General features: G+C 34.7%; 1 protein-coding gene across 2 annotated transcripts in view; it reads left to right on the top strand.

Annotated features, from left to right (window-relative positions):
* LOC137394683 (uncharacterized) overlaps positions 1-18,695 on the top strand; it is a 79,133-nt gene that overhangs the window by 40,220 nt on the left and 20,218 nt on the right. For both annotated transcript variants that reach the window (XM_068081441.1, XM_068081442.1), the window contains exons 3-10: positions 929-1,036; positions 1,988-2,095; positions 2,476-2,568; positions 8,394-8,495; positions 8,747-8,938; positions 9,970-10,071; positions 13,694-13,812; positions 14,378-14,436. In XM_068081441.1, coding sequence (XP_067937542.1) covers positions 929-1,036; positions 1,988-2,095; positions 2,476-2,568; positions 8,394-8,495; positions 8,747-8,938; positions 9,970-10,071; positions 13,694-13,812; positions 14,378-14,436 — 883 coding nt within the window. The remainder of the gene's footprint in view (positions 1-928; positions 1,037-1,987; positions 2,096-2,475; positions 2,569-8,393; positions 8,496-8,746; positions 8,939-9,969; positions 10,072-13,693; positions 13,813-14,377; positions 14,437-18,695) is intronic.

The following is an 18,695-nucleotide window of genomic DNA, read 5'->3' as shown; positions in this document are numbered from 1 at the left end:
GAATCTCATTGAAAGGGGCAGTTTTGGAAAGAAAAGGTAAAACTTTCAAATCAGCCAACTTAAGGAAGTCATGATATTTACTAGGTTATATACAAAAACTGAATTTTTATCACAATTTCTTCTTAGCAATGACCAGTAGTGTCAGACTCATTAAAACTACGAAGGCTTAACTAATTTTAGATCTATGGATTTTGGGTGAAATTTCAATGAACATTTATACCACTGAGAGTTATTATTTTTTCATTTATAGCAGTGATGATAATGTCGTAAATCGTAAATACTCGTAAACTGTAATAATATTGATAAACCGTCTGGCTTGGACATCTTCATGATCATCGGAAAAAGGGTGAAAAAATGTTCGAGCGCATTTGGCAACACAATTGTGGCATTTTATGGCATCAGTCAATATAAAATTTACCCTGAATAATTTAGTACCAAAATATTTTTTTTAGACTGTGTGGTCAAAAAGTTATGACATAACATTTGCACCCTGGTCAAGTATTAGGTTTTACCGAATGCGTTATTATGTTCTGGTAAAGAAATTAATTTGGTAGCGAGTTAAATCGAGGAGAGGCTGAACATGAGAAAGATTTTTTGTAAAAAACATAAAAAAGATTTTAAAATGTACCAATCTTTACGCCACAGGTATATGTGAATTTAATGTCATAACTGGGAACGGGTAAGGAAATTATTGCTAAAACTAGTTTTTTAGACATTAGTGAATAGAGCAAAGGCTTGGTACAAAGGCATATAAAAACTAATATTGCATAAACGTTACAATGTTCTCACTGAGTGCTGCGGAACAGTAATACATAGAGCTGGTGTAAAACAACCAATGAATGTGAACATTTTTAGTTCTTGGTAGGTGCTTGATTATTAATTATATGATTCATATGGTCTTTTGTCATCAGTTTTAACGGTTATTCAGTTGTAGAGGACTATACCGATGGTTCCTATGCCGGGTACGAAAATGATGTTGAAAAGTGGAAAGAAAAAGAGCAGAAACACAGCGCATACATGAACCTTTTAAAGTCAGGTATTTGAATACATACCCATTGACCAAAGATGAATCTCATTGAAAGGGGCAGTTTTGGAAAGAAAATGTAAAACTTTCAAATCAGCCAACTTAAGGAAGTCATGATATTTACTAGGTTATATACAAAAACTGAATTTTTATCACAATTTCTTCTTAGCAATGACCAGTAGTGTCAGACTCATTAAAACTACGAAGGCTTAACTAATTTTAGATCTATGAATTTTGGGTGAAATTTTAATGAAAATTTATACCAATGAGAGTTGTTATTTTTAACTTATAGCAGTGATGATAATGTCGTAAATTGTAAATACTCGTAAACTGTAATAATATTGATAAATCATCTGGCTTGGATATCTTCATGATCATCGGAAAAAGGGTGAAAAGTTGTTCGAGCTCATTTTGCAACACATTTGTGGCATTTTATGGCATAAGTCAATATAAAATTTACCCTGAATAATTTAGTGCCAAAATATTTTTATAGACTGTGTGGTCAAAAAGTTATGACATAACATTTGCACCCTGGTCAAGTATTAGGTTTTAACAAATGCGCTATTATGTTCTGGTAAAGAAATTAATTTGGTAGCGATTTAAATCGAGGAGACGCTGAACATGAGAAAGATTTTTTTAAAAAAGCATAACATTTTTTTTAATGTAATAATCTTTACGCCACAGGTATATGTGAATTTAATGTCATAACTGGGACCGGGTGAAGAAATTGTTGCTAAAACTAGATCTTTAGACATTAGTGAAGAGAGCAAAGGCTTGGTAAAAAGGCATATAAAAACTAATATTGCATAAACGTTACAATGTTCTCACTGAGTGCTGCGGAACAGTATTAAAGCTGTATTAAAACAACCAATGAATGTGAATGTCTTTAGTTTTTAGTAGGTGCTTGATTATTAATTATATGATTCACATGGTCTTTTGTCATCAGTTTTAACCGTTATTCAGATGTAGAAGACTATACCGATGCTTTCTATGCCGGGTACGAAAATGATGTCAAAAAGAGGAAAGAAAAAGAGAAGAAAAACAGCGCATACATGAAACTTTTAAAGTCAGGTATTTGAATACATACCCATTGACCAAAGATGAATCTCATTGAAAGGGGCAGTTTTGGAAAGAAAAGGTAAAACTTTCAAATCAGCCAACTTAAGGAAGTCATGATATTTACTAGGTTATGTACAAAAACTGAAACTGACCTAGGTAGGTTATTTAATGTAGGGTGTAAAACCATCTTGAGACAATTTAAATTTACTCTTTAGTAGTGGAGCAGTCTGAGCTAGCAAATAGAACATATTTTATGTCACTGGTGCATAACCAGTGTGAAAAATTAAAATTTAAAGCCACTCATAAAAAACCTCATGGCAACAATGTTTGATTTTGGATGCGACTGCTATCAACCAGAGGATTTCTCTTAAGTTTAAATCTTGTGACTGTAGGTTTATATGACGAGGATCATTCATATACATCACTGATTATTGAGGTATATAAAGACATGCTGGATTACACTCACACTGATACACCAGAAGAAGGTATTTAGTTTATCTCGCGTTGAAATTGGTCAAAGGTTAGAAAACATATCAATTCATATGTATGTAGTGTTTAGATCAATCACTGAATGAGGTGCTTATAGTCTAATTGTTGTGTATTTTCTTCGATGTTTGTTCATAGGTAACATCATTCACTTGACTGAGTTCTATTTTTCATGATGTTCTTAGGGATTCGTTATGTTATTCACCATTTCTCTCAAAGTTAATTATTTATGGAATAACATAAAAAAGTAATGCAAGTATGGAATACAATCATCTCAAAAAATAATAATTACAATATAAAGTCAAAATAAACTTTAGAAAGTCTTTATCGAGGGTTTGAATCAAGGCAAGGCAATTTTTTTACAGAAAAAAGGTTTTTCTACAAGTCAGCTTTGCTTATTCAATTTCTATTGTGATAACCTATTCACAATTTCTGCATTTTGTCCAATAGTCATTCTTACAAGGTAGAGCTGAAGAAACTTCTTCCTCATTTGGAATATTGAACAAAGTGTTCGTTGTATAATGGCATCCATTTGAAGTTATGCTAATAAATCTACATGATTCCTATTCTCTCTTCTTTTTTTCACTTGTAAGAAATTTTCTCACACTTCTTAGAGGTCTTTTTTAATGATTTTTTTAATTGTTTTTCCTCGCTTTTCTAAAATTAGTTTAATTTGTTTTTGTTGAGTTTTTCTAGAAACTTTTTTCAATGCGGTATCTTTTGTTTACACCTTTGCAATAACCAAAAATTACTCAGATTGATGAAAATGATTTTATATGTAAGGTTAATTATTAGCACATTGGTAACTTCACATCTTATGAGAAGCTATCATTGTGTTAATAGTTGACCTTAAAAAGGTTCTCATGGTTAGCATTATGAACGAATGAAGTTGGCGAGAAGGGCTTATCATACTAACAAACATTCTTACTTTTGATAAATTTAAAGGTTGACTTGCAACAAAATTCACATTACATTTATTTGGTATCAAAAGATTAACGATGTCTTACTCTGTTGTGGGTGCAAAATATGTGGAAATGTGATTACAAGCTCTTAAAAGCTCAAAAACGAAAATCCGCTGTAGATTGGAATCAGTTTATTTTTCTGAAGTAGTCATTACAGTTGGTTATTGTCTTGTCACGTAATGTTCTAATGTGAATTGAAAGGCCAATAAAAGGCTCAATATAAAACTTCTCGTAGCGCTAGTTCATGACAAACATTTCGGGTTTTACCGAAGACCCCTTATCAAATATAGATGCTCGCTACTTTACAGTTTTGTTTCGGCATTATCTAATTGTCTAGTTGTAATCTGATCATGTGACCTATACTTCGTGATTAATTTCTGTAGCATTTTTCGATTATCACAGGTGACCAACAGGCTCGTCATGTTTATCAGACAATGATATGTACTCCTTCGAGCTAAGTTTAAAAAATGAAATGAATTTTTACGGTAGGTCATAGGATATTAGCGCTGAAAGTGACAGCATTACAATGATGATAAAATAGATGCGTAAGAACCATAGACATGGCTTTATTGAATGCATGAAGCATATTCGTGAAAATGATTTGACAAATGAGGTTGCTTGAAAGTGTAAACAGAAACCATCTCCTACAACTACCTTACATTTGAGCTGTTTTGGAAAGAGAATCCAAACTACGGCGGTCTCGTGTGGCTGCGATTAACTGTTCGTTTTTTAGCTTTTAAGAGCTTGTACTCACATTTCCACATATTTTGCACCTACAACACAACAGAGTAAAACATGGCGAGTCTTTTCATATCAAATAACTGTAATGTGAATTTTGTTGCAAGTCAACCTTTAACTACAGTAGAAGCCCCTTTAATGTGTACCTCCTATAACTGAAATTACAAATGATGGAAAAACTTTAAGTTAAGTTTTTTTGTGCTTCCTAGTATGTAAAAAATTCTATAAAACGTAAAGTGCCAAATCAGGCGAGTTTTCAAAATATATTTGAATGTTAATCTCTCTCGCCGCACTGTTAAAAAATAAAACGACTTCCATATAGCATTATACCTGTTATATATACAACTTTTGCAACAACCTAGTTCATCGTGATAGATCACCAGATGTGTCGACAAAACAGAAAATAGGGTAGTCGCGCATCGTTCATAAATACAAAGGCGATCGATTTGTGCTGATGTTACAGCGTCGGTCCACCGATTCAAATGTCATGAGTTGGAGTAACCTCGAAAGTTCTCTTTCATCCTAACCTTGAACCTTAGGTACGGGTAGATGATGAACAGGTATTACCGCTTTCGGTAAAATATTTTGTTGTTTTGCTTTCTTGTAGACATATAAAATATTCGTTATTAGTTTTACTTTGCAGATTACAGCTTACTGTTTAGAAACCTAAACAAATCACTGTAGATAAGCATTAAAGATGTGGGCTCCCCATCAAGTCATGGTGGAATAACCGCAATAATGATTTATCCCACGAGCAAACGAGCGGAGTGAAGTGTGGGAGTTATTATGATAAATGCATGTGCACACAACTTACGAAAATTATTCATCAACAATGAGACGAACCCTCGTCAAGAAATTTCATCAACAAATTTAAGCATCGTTATGTAAAGTCGTTAAACTATAATAACGATACAAAGTACATTTAAACCTATTTAAATAGGTTACCAAGTCTTTGTAAACCGTCGGTATTATCTTAAAACTTACCCATCTGATCGGATTATACACAAATAGACAGATTAATTTCAACGAAAATCGCCACAAGACACTTGAAAAGTGTGGTTTAATATAAGTTAAGACCGAAAATTGAAACGCCGAGGGACAGATAATAGAACGATGAAGTCTTGCGCATTTCACGAAAATTTAACGTGTACGTTTCACCAGTCTATAGCATTGTCGGAATTGCCGAAGGTTTTGGCAATTAACACAGGAGTACAGAAATCGTTTCATTTTTGCCGATTTCAGTTTTTTCATTTTCATTTGCCTACACATTTGAATACTTTCCCATTCTAACTGATGTCCAACGCAGTATAAGTAAAGCAAATGACGATGATATTTTTTAACGTTTCTTATGAGATTATTACAATAATTAATTATAAGTTTGGATGACTACAGAACAATGACTACGCAGTACAGACTTTCTAAAAATCTAACGCAGTGTAAGTAAAGGCATGATGATGATATTTTTTCTAACGGTTCTAATGAGATTATTGCAATAATTAATTATAAGTTTGGATGACTACAGGACAATGACTACGTAGTACAGATTTTCTAAAAATCTATATAAATATCTCAACTTCGTGATATTGTTAGCTATGCCATTTTGAAATGTAAACAAAATTGTGCATTGGTTTTTTATTATTACTATATAAATAATATTGGTTATTCTAATGTCAGTGCATTTTACTTCTAATATTGGCCAATATTGCATTTCTTTTTTGCAGGAGGAGAGATATAAACATATAATCTTTTCCTTTCATTATTGCTATTTGTTGTATATAATAACACCCAGTACATTACAGCTACCATTGCAGTTATCCTATTTGACTGCTAATATTGCATTTCTCAACCATCAGTACCCTTTATTTTTTCCAATATCACTTTGGTCATGGGCTGTATGACAGTGGAATTTCTAGTACTAGAAATTCCCCTGTCATACAGCCCACGATCAAAGTGGTATTGGAAAAAGAACGGGTACTGCCGGTTGAAAAATGCAATATTGGCAGTCAAATGGCAATGCAGTGCAATAAGATAACTGTGATGGTAGCTGTAATAGTAGCTGTAATGTACTGAGTGTTATTATATACAACAAACAGCAACGATGAAAGGAAAAGATTATATGTTTATATCTCTCCCCTGCAATAGGAGAAATGCAATATTATAAGTAAAAATGGCAAGCTGCTGTGTAATATACACAGTTTGAAAGTTGGTTGTGTTGAATGCAGAATGGTTTTGACAGCGATCTGTAACCATAATGAAGAAATGGGTCATGATCACAGAAACCATGGTTAAGTCAGGTGTGTGAGATTTAGAGTTATCTACACTAGCAGAAGGAGAAAATTCTCAGTTATTTTGCAAAAACATTTGATTGCAGCTTAATTGCAGCAGATTTTATGGTCAATAAACTGAATGCATGTTTACCATTGATGCGAAAACATAGTTCTGAGAAAACTGGTGTTAAAGTTTGAGAAACAAAAACCAATGCACAATTTTGTTTACATTTCAAAACCTCATAGCAAACAATATCAAGAAGTTGTGATATTTATCTAGATTTTTGTATTTATATGCAAAAAATTATGCTGAATTTAAAAACCTAGACAGATTTTAGTTGGTTGTCATAAAAATAGCTGTATATCTATAAGAAAGTGTAGGCCTATAACTTAATTTTGCAGATATTAAAAACGGCTTGATATTAAAAACACCATCGGTCACTATATACTTCGTTCTTATAAATTCATATGATTATTGTTATAATTATATCTTATAATAATCTTATAATAATCTTATTAAATCGAATAATTATTCTGATAATTAAATATCGTAATAATCTTATAAAAATCGTTAGAAAACTCGATGAGTACTCATAATCGTAAGTACTAATCGTAACTACACATTATAAGTGTCCAAAATGTCAGTTATCTTTAGAAACGGCAAAAAAGAAATGATTATTTTTCAGTACTTCTACATTAATTATAGAAACCTTCGGCAATTGGGCAATGCCATAGACTGGTGAAATGTGCATGTTTCTCTCGTGAAATGCGCACAACTTAATGGTTCTACTCTCTGTTGCACGGCTTTTCGGCGTTTTTTTGGCTGGTCTTAATTTTGATTAAGAAAGGCTTGTCAGGTTTTAATGGCGACTTTAGGTCAAATTAATCTGTTTAGTTATGTATTATCCGATCAGATGGGTAAGTTTTAGGATATTTTATACCCTTTTCAAAGACTTGGTAACATATTTAAATAGGTTTATATGTGTTTTGTATCGTTATTATACTTAAACGACTCCATCGAAACATAGTTAAATTTGTTGATGAGATTTTGGTACAAGGGTTTGCGACGGCCGTTGCTGAATAATTTACGCGAGTTGTGTGCACATATGCATTTATCATAAAGCTCCCAAACACTCGCTTTGCTCGTGTTTGGTCGTAGGAAAACCAGCGAGACTGATCATAGAAAGGAGAAAAGTTGTTGATCCAAACTAATAGTGCTGCAGTTTCTGTACAGCCCACAAATTAAAACGTCAAGTCAAGTTTTTCCTTTTTGTACACCTAAAGGGGGTATTTAGAAAGATCTTGGAGCGGATTAGGCAGTTCACGTGTATTTTACTGTTCTTATAATGTAAATTCTGTTACTGGAACGAATTATTTACGCTGTAGAAGCGGGTTTTGTATAGTGATAGCACACACAGTTATTTGTAGCATTTAACTAGTTCAATGTGGTGAGCTGCTATAGTCACCAAAACGCTCACCAAAACGCTGAGTTACATCAATGAGTCACAAAAACAAAAAAAAGGTTGGAATTTATTTAAAATAACAAGTTAGCGTTTGCACTAATAAAATATAGTGAATTAATCATTTACATGAATATATCACAACTAAGTTGTAATATATTGTAGGTTCAGCATGACCTACACAATGCCATACTGCGTTAGATCAATCTACATGCAAATCCTTGCAAGGTTGAAAGTATTGATTGTGTTTTTGCAACTTTTTCCTGCTAACGATGTTACACACAATTCTTAAACATCAAATTCTCGATGGCATAAACAAAGACTTCAAACTTACAGACAGAATTGTAGCTATAATTTCTTTTGTATCTCATATTCCTTTTATTGTTTCATGAACAAGGGAAATACCAGTTAACCAAAAGAGAAGAGTTATGCATGCACAGAATTAGTGACCTGGAAATACAAACTGCGGAAGCTAAATTAGGAAAAAAACTAATAACAGGTTAGTTGAGTTGTTAGAGTTCTTATTCTTACTCTTATGAATTTTGGCTAATGAAAGTTTGTTTTATACAAATGTATTTATCTTTGCCAAGAGTTGCAATAACTTCAATATTTGGGGAGTTATAAACCCTACCAATTTCTCTATTGATCACTTTGATATATCGTTCACAAACTATGTTCACATAGTTTTACATAGCTTTATTCATCTATTACGATTTGTTTAATGAAAATATGAAGCTATGATTTTTCCAGTTTCTTACATCAAGAACATTCTAGAAGATCTGCACCAGAATACTGTTATGACCATTTATGAACATCTTAGAAGTTGTGATGATGATCGTGTGTACGCTCAACTTCAGCCAAAAGATATTAAAGATCTCTTTTTCAACATCAAATCTACAATTGGATGCAGCTTTAGTGCAGAGATCAACACTTTTGCAACGGGTACTACTTTTCATGGCTATAAACTAGCTTAACTATTTCGCTACCATAAGCCGATGTCTTGGCTTTTGTGGTAATAAAAGTACAGACCGTAAGCCGATGTATCGGCTTGTCAATAGGGATTCATTTTTCTTTTTATTACGAAGCCTACATATTAGCTAGATCGTTCAAATGTTGTTTCCAATGAAACGACCTTGTTGCCAATCACGTGCTACCAATCGAAAATCTTTTTGCTAAGCATTTCCATTTCTAATTATCTTTCAAAAAGGAAAAACCAGATTGCTATCGTCATGACAATAAGAAATTCACCGAGTTTCAATGCAAAGGAAACGTCAGAAATTTTGCGAGAGTGGGATTCACTAAACAATTTTATACTCATCTCTTAGCGAAATTTGTTCTAAATAAAGCGCATTTTACAGTAAAACAATATCTGCATTGATTCTCGAGATACTGCATAAATAATAGCAGTACATCGATTTTTCGAAAATCAATTTGAATTAATTTGGTCAGAATAGCGAATTTAGCGCATTTAATAAAAGTTTTTATTTTAGAATAAATGCTTTTAATTAAAACTTTTTTTGTTGCAATTTCAACACAAAATAACTTATTACTTGAAAGGTGCCTAACCCGTCGACTAATGATTTTACCTAGAGCATTTTTTGTACTCAAGGCGTACACAATGTCAAAATTGTCCTGCATTGCCATTGTGCCTGATTTTATTGCAATCAAATATAATAAATATAGTGTACAGCTTTAGATACTAGATGATAAAATAATACAATGATTGCGTAGATAGGAGCAAATTCTACATACATGTATCTAGGTTACTATACATTGGTATGAATAATCTTTTATGTTAGCGATCTTTACTATAGACAGGTTGAAAAAACAATTACCAATATATCAGGTACTAGCAAAGATAGACCAATTTCCTTTTAAATCAAAAAGAATAAAATACTACGTCATGCATTGATTTTGTCTACTGGGTAGGAAACGTACCTTGGCCACCCATTGTGTCAATCAATTGTTGTTAGGAAAAGAAAAGTGGTCTTTGAAGGAGCAGGTGTTTATCATGAGAATCAAGGAATTGGAGCAGAAACTGAGCAATCTACAGCAACAGATGCAATCGCGACCAGGTTGTTTATGTAGTAGTAACCATAGAAACTGTTTATATAAAAACATCATTACATAATTAAAAAGATCAGTCTTTGTTATGTTGTGTTCATGCTGCTTCTAGTGCACATTGCCCAGAAATTCTCATTTTTTTTAAAGCAGAAAATAGTTTATTCCTTTAGGCTTTTAAAGGTTAACTGACAGTATTTTAAAATTACATCTAGTTGAACCAGTATAATCACGATACTTAATTTGTCAGTAATGATTTTGATGTAAGAAGAAGAAAAATAGTTTTGGAGGCAAAATACTGCGATGAAAGCTAGCTGTGACAACGATGCCAATTTGTTTAGCAAACCACTGACGTTTGATATGCAATACCAAAGCTGATAATTAGCCAATGCGTGAACACGAGACAAAACACTTCTTTTAGCTGCCGTTTTAATACGTTTCTTCGATCTAGTCACAATGCTATGTGTTTTATTTATCCAACTTGGCAGATAATTATAACGCAAGGTCAAAGAGATTCTGCAATTACCAAAACACCTGCGTCGTATTTATAGGTCCTGCATTAACGTTGAGCAGTGGTTATAGAATTACTCTAATCAGCTTGTGCATCCATCTTGTGGTGTGTGCTAGTGAGAAATTCTTTCTTCATGCTAGGTGAAACTTGAAGACAATTGTTCATATGCTCGCTATTCTTGGAAAACATATGTCTCAAACCGTGTTAGCGCATGCTCTGCTTTTATGAATAAGGAATTTGAATTCACAATTTTTTGAATTTCTAGATAAGAATGAACGCTTTGAATATATGTATACAAACTTGTCTTTCTGTTAATTCTCATGATCTGAGAATGTTGATTAAACCTGGTAATTAGTCAAAATTACACAAAAATATTATTTAGGCCTCAATCTGTAATGTTATCTATTATTGTTGTTAATACGATATAAATTGTGTGGTCAGTTAACCTTTAAACCATAACTGTATCGTAAAACTTTTATCGTATTTTGTAAGTAAATCAGACACGCTGATTCCGATTTTGTACTCAAAATAAAAATTGGTCCACTAACCTTCAAAGTCATTAAGGCTTTTTTAAAGGTTTAAATATCCGTCTCTAAAACAACACAATCGGCATAACAAGCTCCGCCCATAAATATGTGACAAAACCTAGCTTTTTTAGAAACGGAAGTTAGGGATGTTTAGCCCGATTTAGAATAATAGAGATGGATGTCTTAAGCCCATTATTAACTAAATCCATTCAGTAAAATAATCTCAGTCTTTTATGAAAGGTAAAGAAACTATTTAAAATTGCTCGTAGCTTGTTACATGATGTTTAAATGAGCTGAATGCCGAGAAAAATGAGCTCAAAAAAGCGCGATTTTATCACAAGCTAGCGTTGTTATCGCGCTTTTTTGAGCTCATTTTTAAATATGCAATGTTAAATAGCTTATTTATCTTTCCGAAAAGACTAAGATTATTTTTAAGACTGAATTTAGATAATAATGGATTTTAAAACACCCATCTATTATTCTAGATCGGTCTAAACATTCCTTAATTCAGTTCCTTAGAAGCTAGGTTACGTCACGTGTTTATGGGCGGAGCTTGTTTTGCTGATCGTGTTGTTTTCGAGAACGATATTAAAACTCTGTAAAAAAGCCTTCAGTACTCTGAAATTTAGTGGACCAATCATTATTTCGAGTACAAAATCGGAATCAGCATGTCTGATTTACCTAGCAAATACGATAAAAATTGTATGTGACAGTTATGGTTTAATACCTTTGTAAATAAAATACCATTGCTAGTGCAGGCATACCTCAACATACCACTGCATCAAAATGCGAGAAATTTGAGATACTAGCATAATTTGACTATGTTTTGCCTTGAGATCCGAGACAAATTTGAGAAATGAGCATACGAGTCAGCTCGAGACGTCAGTATTCGAGATGCCATTTTCAGCTCAACATCGATTGGTCTTTCGTTATATCAGTTTGAAAATGTTTTGAAAGTCTCTTAAAAGTGGCAGTATAAGCGAGGGGAAAAGTGGCAGTAAAAGCGAGGAGAAAAGTGGCAGTAAAAGCGAGGAGAAAAGTGGTAGTAAAAGCGAGGAAAAAAGTGGCAGTAAAAGCGAGGGGAAAAGTGGCAGTAAAAGCGAGGAGAAAAGTGGCAGTAAAAGCGAGGAGAAAAGTGGTAGTAAAAGCGAGGAAAAAAGTGGTAGTAAAAGCGAGGAGAAAAGTGGTAGTAAAAGCGAGGAAAAAAGTGGTAGTAAAAGCGAGGAGAAAAGTGGCAGTAAAAGCGAGGAGAAAAGTGGTAGTAAAAGCGAGGAGAAAAGTGGCAGTAAAAGCGAGGAAAAAAGTGGCAGTAAAAGCGAGGAGAAAAGTGGTAGTAAAAGCGAGGAAAAAAGTGGTAGTAAAAGCGAGGAGAAAAGTGGTAGTAAAAGCGAGGAGAAAAGTGGTAGTAAAAGCGAGGAGAAAAGTGGTAGTAAAAGCAAGGAGAAAAGTGGTAGTAAAAGCGAGGAAAAAAGTGGTAGTAAAAGCGAGGAGAAAAGTGGTAGTAAAAGCGAGGAGAAAAGTGGTAGTAAAAGCGAGGAGAAAAGTGGCAGTAAAAGCGAGGAGAAAAGTGGTAGTAAAAGCGAGGAAAAAAGTGGTAGTGAAAGCGAGGAGAAAAGTGGTAGTAAAAGCGAGGAGAAAAGTGGTAGTAAAAGCGAGGAAAAAAGTGGCAGTAAAAGCGAGGAAAAAAGTGGTAGTAAAAGCGAGGAAAAAAGTGGCAGTAAAAGCGAGGAGAAAAGCGCAGACAGGAAAAAGACTATAAAAAACTAAACATGAAGACAAAAATAGAATTAAATTTAGCGTTGGATTGGAATTTACTTTTAAATGTGTGTGCTAAATCCATGTTAGCTAAATTCATTTCAAGTTGAAATTTAAAGTTTCAATTAGATGTATGTTACGTAGCGCCACAAAAGTATAGCGTACCGAACCTGCTGCCATCAACCTTCTCTCACATCTCTGCTACTGTCTGTCTTGAAGGGAGAAACTCCATACAATATGGTACATAGTAATGTTACATTTTATTGCAGAGTATAACCATTAGATGGGTATTTGTTACTTTGTGAGTGAAGGTAGTGAATTACAGCGTTTAAACGCTTGTTTTTGCATCATAACATCTTGTTTCTAAATGGTTTTTGTCAGACGATGGGAACGGAATAAGTTGTATTTAGTTAGCCTATATAAAGAATTTTGGCATATAAGCTTGCTCCCGGAAGGCATTAAGCTCGTATGACGAGGTACAACTGTAAAGCTGTTTACAGACATATTATCATGGATCATAACTTTATTTACAGAAATTGAACACGCCATCATTAAAAATTTAGATAGGCTTTCATAACCTTTAGTACAACAGTCCTTTTTAAAACTTTTTAGAAGAAACAAGACCTGGTGCTAAAATGGTGTTGATACAGTTTATTTATGAAAATTATGATGTAAAAGGTAAAAATAAGTTATACATGTGTTATTTTTCAACTTTTTTGTAGTTTTCATTTGTTTTTTAAAAAAAATTTTGCTAGTTTAAAGTAGGCTAAAAATGAAATTATTTAAAATGGGTTTGAAATGCCTGTATAAAATATGTATCTTTGTATAATGTTATTTCCAAAGAGCAAAATGTGGAGAATGCTGACATTGAGGAAAGAACGCGAGCACCCAGTTGTTCAGGAAATGTAGACCTTGCCAAGATAAAAGAAAGAAGGCGGATATCCAGTAGATCAACTCAAGACGTAAGTATATAGACAGCTCAGAAGTATCATACCATCATAGTTATTCAGCTCTTTGGGTTTGATAGATTCAGCAGAAGAGATTCTGTTTTTTGAAATAAACTAATGTAGCTTATACAACCCTTTGATGTGACAGAAATCGCATGTTTTTACCAATGACACTTTGTTGGCGAATTAGGGTGAACTTGGCTAGTAAGGGTTCGTGAAAATGGCAGCAAATCGACATGATTTACATGTAGTTAATCATTTTGCCCAACAAATTTAGACTTGAATGTTCCAATTTCAAGGCTTTTTGCAACATCAAGCTAAAAATATTGCTATATTGAACAAACAATTCAAATCAATCCGCATTCATGTAGGGCTGAATAAAAAAGGCCCACTCGAGATAATTTTTTATGGTCACCTATTGCTTCTATTACTGACTTGACTGTTTTAAGTTTTAGTCTATTTTATAAAACAACTTTTTTTAAATATCACCATGCCATGTTGACACTTTTTGAGAATTGATTGGGTTCATTGGAAATAACATTCATTCATGCATTGAAGTCTTTTGTTTTCTACTTTGTAGGATGAAGTCTCAACAATTATTGTGAGGGAAACAAGGCGAGACCTGCTTGAGCGTCCTTGGTAAGTTCCTTCCTTATTTTTAATAGAATATGCTTTTGTACTGAAGTCAAAATAGGTATCTATGAACCTTGACATATCCATGGATAGCTATAGACTCCATGGACTCCAGGTTGGTATATGGTGAGTCCATATCCATGGGCTCACTATGTACCAACCTGGATCTCAAATATTGCAATTTTTTAGAAATAGGCAGAGTAGCCTTTATTTGACCATTGATATTGTCTATTATTTAACTCTTTCTCTGCCGCAAGCCGGTGTATCGGCTTTTGCATTAATATAAGTACAGACCATAAGCCGATGTATCTGCTTATCAATACAGTTTCACTTTTCTTTTCATTACGAAGCCTACACATTAGCTAAACTAATCAAATTTTGTCTCCAGCGAAACAACCTTGTTGCCAATCTTGTGCAACCAATATAAAAAATTTTGACTCAGTAATTCGATTTCTAACTATTTTTCAAAACGGTAAAACCAGATCGTTATCGTCATGGCAATAAAAAACACACTGCGTTAGTTCACGCAAATAAAGCATCGGAAAAATTGCAAGAGTGAGATTTACGAAACAATTTTTTCTAATATGATGAATTTTACAGTTAAACGATATCTGTTTTTATTCTCGAGATATTGCTTAAATACTAGCGGTATATTGGTTTTTCGAAAATCCGTTTGAGTTAATTTGGGCAGAATAATGGTTCGGTCCAAATTTAATGCGGTAGCGAAAGAGTTAAGAGTTTTTCAGAACTAAAACAGTTCACTTGATTGGACATTGGGAAGGAAAAATTTAAATTGTGTTGTGTATATGTGTTTGCATAAAGATGGTAATTATTGTAATTAACATAGTTGTTGGAATTCAGTCCTTTCTCTGTGCTTCAGTGAATTCAGCGCTTTTTGCAATGTTTTTTCTCTTATTATTACTCGCCTTCACCTCTAGCTGATTTTCATACATATTTGTCATTCTATCTAGTTTGCAAAAACTCATCACTTTCTGTTCAAATATTATCATATCAATTAAAAACAACTCACAAGATAAACAAGCATAGCTAACGGTTGAGATGATTTTTAAACATAATCTGTGGCTCTTACTTGAGTTGTATCTTGCAACATCTAATAAAATAGGTGTCCCTGTCACTGTTTATACATTTTGTATGTAAAATAATTTATCTGACTTATGAGAATTGTTTTAGCAAAGTCAGCAAAGTATGACTTGAAATTAATAATTTTTTCCAAACATTGGTGTAAAACTTTGCAGTACTGTGAGAACAGCTCTCACCTCTAGTGGTGAGTCATTGAACAGTCTAGGATAAACACTCGTTAATTTGCCGTCCGTTCAGTTGCACCCCAGTCTATTCCATGGCGTACCCGCAATGATCTCTCTCTTGACCTTGACATACTATTACACCTCCTTTCCAAGCACATATACTCCCAACAGGTGCTATCATGCATCAAGTTAGAAGCAACAACAAAGTTCCATATAGCAAATATACTTGTCTCCAAAATAAAACTTGTCGGTGAAACATAAGAAAGTGAGAAAACAAGACACGAACAAGAAAAGGTCTAAAAAGAGGACATAAAGTGCATTACTACAGAGATACCATATTTTTTATATGAGACGTATAACCCTCAAAATTTTTGCCTTTCATTTTTGGAGTGTGGCTGCGATAGGGTGTAGACCATCCATAAGCATTTGATCTTAAAATAAATATCAATTTCTGTATAACACTAGAATTACCCAACACCACAGTCATCTATAACAGAAATGTCAATGGTACAGAAATAAATATCACTACTGGTTAGCAAGGGTATCAGAAATGACTTACCATTACAAATCTAGTCTATGGGGAGGTTGACTTGTTCACCCAGCTCTAGAGTTTTATAGGGCATTGTTGTCATTTTTGTTTTCCCATTTGCTGTCACAACCAATAATGTAGGAGGAAATGCTAACACACCTCTGGTCGCTGTTGCAACTGGCGATGTGAGTGGTGCTGACCACCGACCATTGATGATGATGCTAGTGCCCCTCTGGTTGCAATCGCAACTGACAATGAAATTGGTGCTGCCACACTTTACATTTTGATGGTGCTGACACACCAGTAGATGACAGTGCTGGCACACTCTTAATGACACATTGGTGGGTATTAGTACTGACACAAGATTGATTGCTGTCACAACTGTTGAGTGAAATGGAAGCGTAAACTCACTACCCGTGGCAGGTGCTGACACACCAGGCTCCGTAGTGCCACTACAATCCTTGTGACGATCACTTACTTTGAATATCTGAGCTCGGTTTCTCCGAAGAATGATTCCATCTTTCTCTACTAGAACTTTTCTTCCATTTGACCCAACGATTGTGGCCATTTGTGGCTTCCTCTTTTCCCCTTCAACAATCTTTACTGGTTTAAGCAAATGTATTGGACTCCTGTCATGAGCGCGATGGCGACTATTACAGTTGTGTGCCTGGCGAGCTTTGAAAACTGTATCTCTACGAAAAAAACTTCTGCTTGTCAACAGAACGGTTGTTAGAGTTGCTCATCGAGTTAAGATCGCAGTTAAACATCAGTAGAGCTGGAGAATACTCAGGCGCTATAGGACTTTGCCGGTAATTACACAAAGCTGTTTGCAAATTAAAGTTTTTGTCCAATAAACTCTTGATAGTCTGTACAGCCCGTTCTGCTTCTCCATTGCTTTGTGGCTACCTTGGCGCAGACGTGACATGTTCAATATCCCCAAATTTAAGAAATCTTTGGAATTCATTTCCTTTGAAGTAACCTGCGTTATCAGTCACCAATGTGTGCAGAATTCTTAGCAAGCATATGACATTATGCAGCACTGTCCAAAAATTTTTTGCTTCAGAAGTTTCACTTTCTCTGCAGCAATGTATCGACTGTAGTAGTCAACTAATACCAAATAACTTTGTCTTTCTTGCACACATCCGCTGCTATCCTCCACCAAGAGCATCCTGGTAGGGGTGTCTGACACAGCGGCTCCTTAGGGATTAGTCTCAACTCAATATATTTTAGGCAGCTTTTCACTTGTTCCCGAATAACTGTTGTCATTCCTGGCCACCACACGGCCTCTTTAGCTCGACTAAAACATTTGGTCTCTCGTTGGTGGCCGCGATGTTTGTCTTCTAAGATTCTTTGCCCCTCTGATGATGGTATGAACACTTTATCACCTTTGTACACTATACCCTCAATGGTTGTCAGGTATTTTTTGCTATAGATTTTTGGTAAATCTGGACACACTTTGTGAAAGGCTGGCCAACCATTGGTGATGTACTGAAGCTGCTCTACCCTCCTTGTCATTTAACGTTGACGCCTGTAAATTGGCTAATCTTGCATGAGAAATTGAAAGCACCTTTACCATCTCATTCACAATGGGATTGTTCTCATCCATTGTATAACCCGGCAGGGGTTAGCATGACAGGGCATCCGCCAAAACCAGTTTCTGACCAGGCGTGTATGAAATATCGTAATCGTATGCCATTAGTTTTAGATGAAAACCCTGAACTCGAATCGGTAAACTTGAATCGGTAGACAGGTTAATTCCTTTTTCTCCAGAATTGAAATGAGCGGTTTGTGGTCGGTTTTGATGTAAAACTTTCTTCCTGCCAGATAAAAGTCGAATTTTTCACATTCCCAAGTGATTGCGAGCGCTTCCTTCTCTATCTGGGCATATTTGGTATCAGCGGGAGTCATGGTTCGAGGCGCGTAAGCTACAGGTCTCCAGGCATCTCCAACCCTCTGCATTATGACACCACCAAGGCCATAGGACAAGGCATCCGTGCTTACCATTGTTTCTGCCTCCAGTCTATAAGGTGTGAGGGTGACTGATGATGCCAGTTTTTCCTTTAGTCTTGCCAACTGCTTTGCCTGATCTGCATCCCAAATCCACTCTTTATCGGTCAGAAGCAATTCTCTCATGGCAAACGTGTCATTTGCTAATGAAATAGAGAACTTCCCAATTTTATAATTGAAAATACCAAAGAATCGCCTTAGTTCTTTTCTGTTCCTTGGTGCCGAGTAATTTTTGTAAAGCTGCCGTCTTTTCAGGGTCTACATCTATCCCATGTTCATCAATAGCGTGTCCAAGAAACTTGACACTCCGCTTGCTGAATTCACATTTGTCTGAGCTCAGCATAATTCAAGCGGCCTGCAACTTCACCAATACATTTTTCAGTATCATGTCATGTTCTTTGGTTGGAGCATGCACTAAAATGTCATTCATTTGGCAGATGATGTTCTAAAAACCCATAAATGTT

Source organism: Watersipora subatra, chromosome 4 (assembly GCF_963576615.1).
Source record: "Watersipora subatra chromosome 4, tzWatSuba1.1, whole genome shotgun sequence".
NCBI lineage: Eukaryota > Metazoa > Bryozoa > Gymnolaemata > Cheilostomatida > Watersiporidae > Watersipora > Watersipora subatra.
Note: the sequence above shows the minus strand (reverse complement) of the source record. Positions and strands in the feature narration are given on the sequence as shown.